Raw genomic sequence first — 1,908 nt, 5'->3', positions numbered from 1 at the left:
GCCATATAAGTCCTTTTCCATTTGACTGACAAGATGAAAGATCTCCCCACAAACTGTAAGACGTTTATTATATTATTATGTGTCAATTCAAAGAATGTCAGATTAGGATCTAGGAGGCCCAGGTTCAAAACCCCACTCACTGGGTCACCTTCGGCCAGTCACTCCCAACAGGGTTGTTGTGAGGATAAAAGAGTGGCGAGGAGAACAATATGAGCAGCTTTGGGCCCTCCCTAGGGAGAAAAGTGGGTATAAATAAAATAAACAAGTAAATAAATCTAGGCCAGTACCAGCAACAGCGCTGCATTTTCCTGATCCAGCTGAGATTCTGTTGACTGAAAATGCCTGGACGTGGACCCGGGGCCTGCATGCAAGGCAGACGCCCTCTCACTGAGCAATGCCCCACCCGCCCTCATGAACATATTCAAGACGCACGAGGAGCCCTAACATGATGGGGAAAGGTGGACCCTCTACCGCGCCCGGCGCTTTCGTAGTAGCCACAGCCGGCTGCCAACTTATTTCCCCGCCGGGCTCCTTGGGCCTTTGCAGCAGGGGACGTCGCGAACACAGCCATGGGGAAAAGTCCGCTGGCTGATCCCGCCTGCACAGGAGCCCTGGCAAGAAAACGCACATTGAGTTGCGGGCCCCGCCCAGCGCCAAGCTACCAGCGGTTCCTCTCGTCCGCCGCCTGCCTGCTTTGGGGCGTGGCGCTCCCGGGCGCCGCCCCGTTGGCTGCTGTGGGCGCCGGCGAGGCCCCCGGCGCCCCGGGCTCGCTCCTGTTTCTGAAGCCGTACATGGCGAAAGGCATGGTGGAGAAGAAGAGCAGAAGGACGGCGACGCCGATGAAGATGGAGCCCGTCAGCCAGTTCATCCAGGCGAAGAAGAGCAGGAGCATGGAAAGGATGCAGAAGACGGCGCACAAGCAGCCCAGGTTCAGCGCCTTGCGCCGCCAGCTCGGGTCGCCCTCGGAGCAGCTGCAGCCGCCGCCCAGCCCCGCGGGCCACTGCCGGGCCAGGACGTGCCGGACTTCCACCGCGGCGGGGATGGCCCCTTGGCTGCCGCGCTCCGACGGGGAGCGTTGCAGGGACTGGCGGGACGGCTGCAGGAGCGCCCGGCGTTGGCCGGCGGTCAGCTCGGGCCAGGCGGCGGCGGCGGCGCGCAGCGGGAGGCGCTCCAGCAGCTTGGTGTTGACCGGCAGGCTGTGCACGCGGCAGTCCGGCAGGGCCGTCGGGTGCCTGCACAGCGGGCAGGCGATGGCGGCGTCCGCGGCGGGGCCGCCCCTGCCCGAGCTGTGGGCTGCCAGGACGGCACGCAGGTGCAGCTGGGCCAGGCAGTCCTGGCAAAAGGTGTGCAGGCACTCGAGCAGCTTGGGCGCCCGCCGCTCCAGGTCGAAGCGGTTGTAGCAGATGCGACACTCGTGCGCCTCCCAGCCGCCCGCCGCCGGCCCCCCTTCCCCCTCCTCTGCCGCCGCCTCCTCCTCCTCCTTGGCAGGCTCCTCTTCGGCCGGCCCAGCCCCTTCCTTTAGGCCGCCGCCGCCTCCGGGCTGCTCCTCCTGCAGGGCCATGGCGGCATCCAGGGACAGCTCCCTTCTGCCACGCCCGGGGCTCGCTCCGCTGGAGGCGGAGGGGTGGCAGCCGGCCGGGGACCCCGGTGGGCGTTTTGCCTGGAGTCCCTTCTTCGGGGATGGCCGGCCGCAGGAGTGCGTGCTGGGCTCGCTGCCGTGGCTCCCCGCCTCTCCGGGTCTCCTCCGGCCAGCGGCGACTCCTCTCCTCGCGGCGGCTGCAGCGCTTTGAGGCTCCTTTTCCGCCGACTGATGATGTCAGGCGGGGGTTCCTCCTCTGATCAGACAAACCGGCGGCGGCTCCACAATCACTTCCCGACAGTGATCGCCCGATGATCTCATCTAATCCG

At 65.6% G+C, this 1,908-nt stretch overlaps 1 protein-coding gene across 1 annotated transcript; it reads right to left on the bottom strand.

The window, feature by feature from the left end:
- Nucleotides 1-658: 658 nt before the first annotated feature.
- Nucleotides 659-1,561, bottom strand: LOC129332659 (E3 ubiquitin-protein ligase RNF182). The gene has a single exon (XM_054983893.1). The coding sequence runs from the start codon at nt 1,559-1,561 to the stop codon at nt 659-661; it is 903 nt and encodes a 300-aa protein (XP_054839868.1).
- Nucleotides 1,562-1,908: the final 347 nt, after the last annotated feature.

The sequence above is a fragment of the Eublepharis macularius genome, chromosome 6 (assembly GCF_028583425.1).
Source record: "Eublepharis macularius isolate TG4126 chromosome 6, MPM_Emac_v1.0, whole genome shotgun sequence".
NCBI classification, from domain to species: Eukaryota; Metazoa; Chordata; class Lepidosauria; order Squamata; family Eublepharidae; genus Eublepharis; species Eublepharis macularius.
The sequence above is the reverse complement of the archived record's forward strand: the minus strand, read 5'-3'. Positions and strand labels throughout refer to the sequence as shown.

Excerpts from the sequence above, each read along its gene's own strand:
- LOC129332659 (XM_054983893.1), bottom strand. The coding sequence starts at position 1,561 with ATGGCCCTGCAGGAGGAGCAGCCCGGAGGCGGCGGCGGCCTAAAGGAA.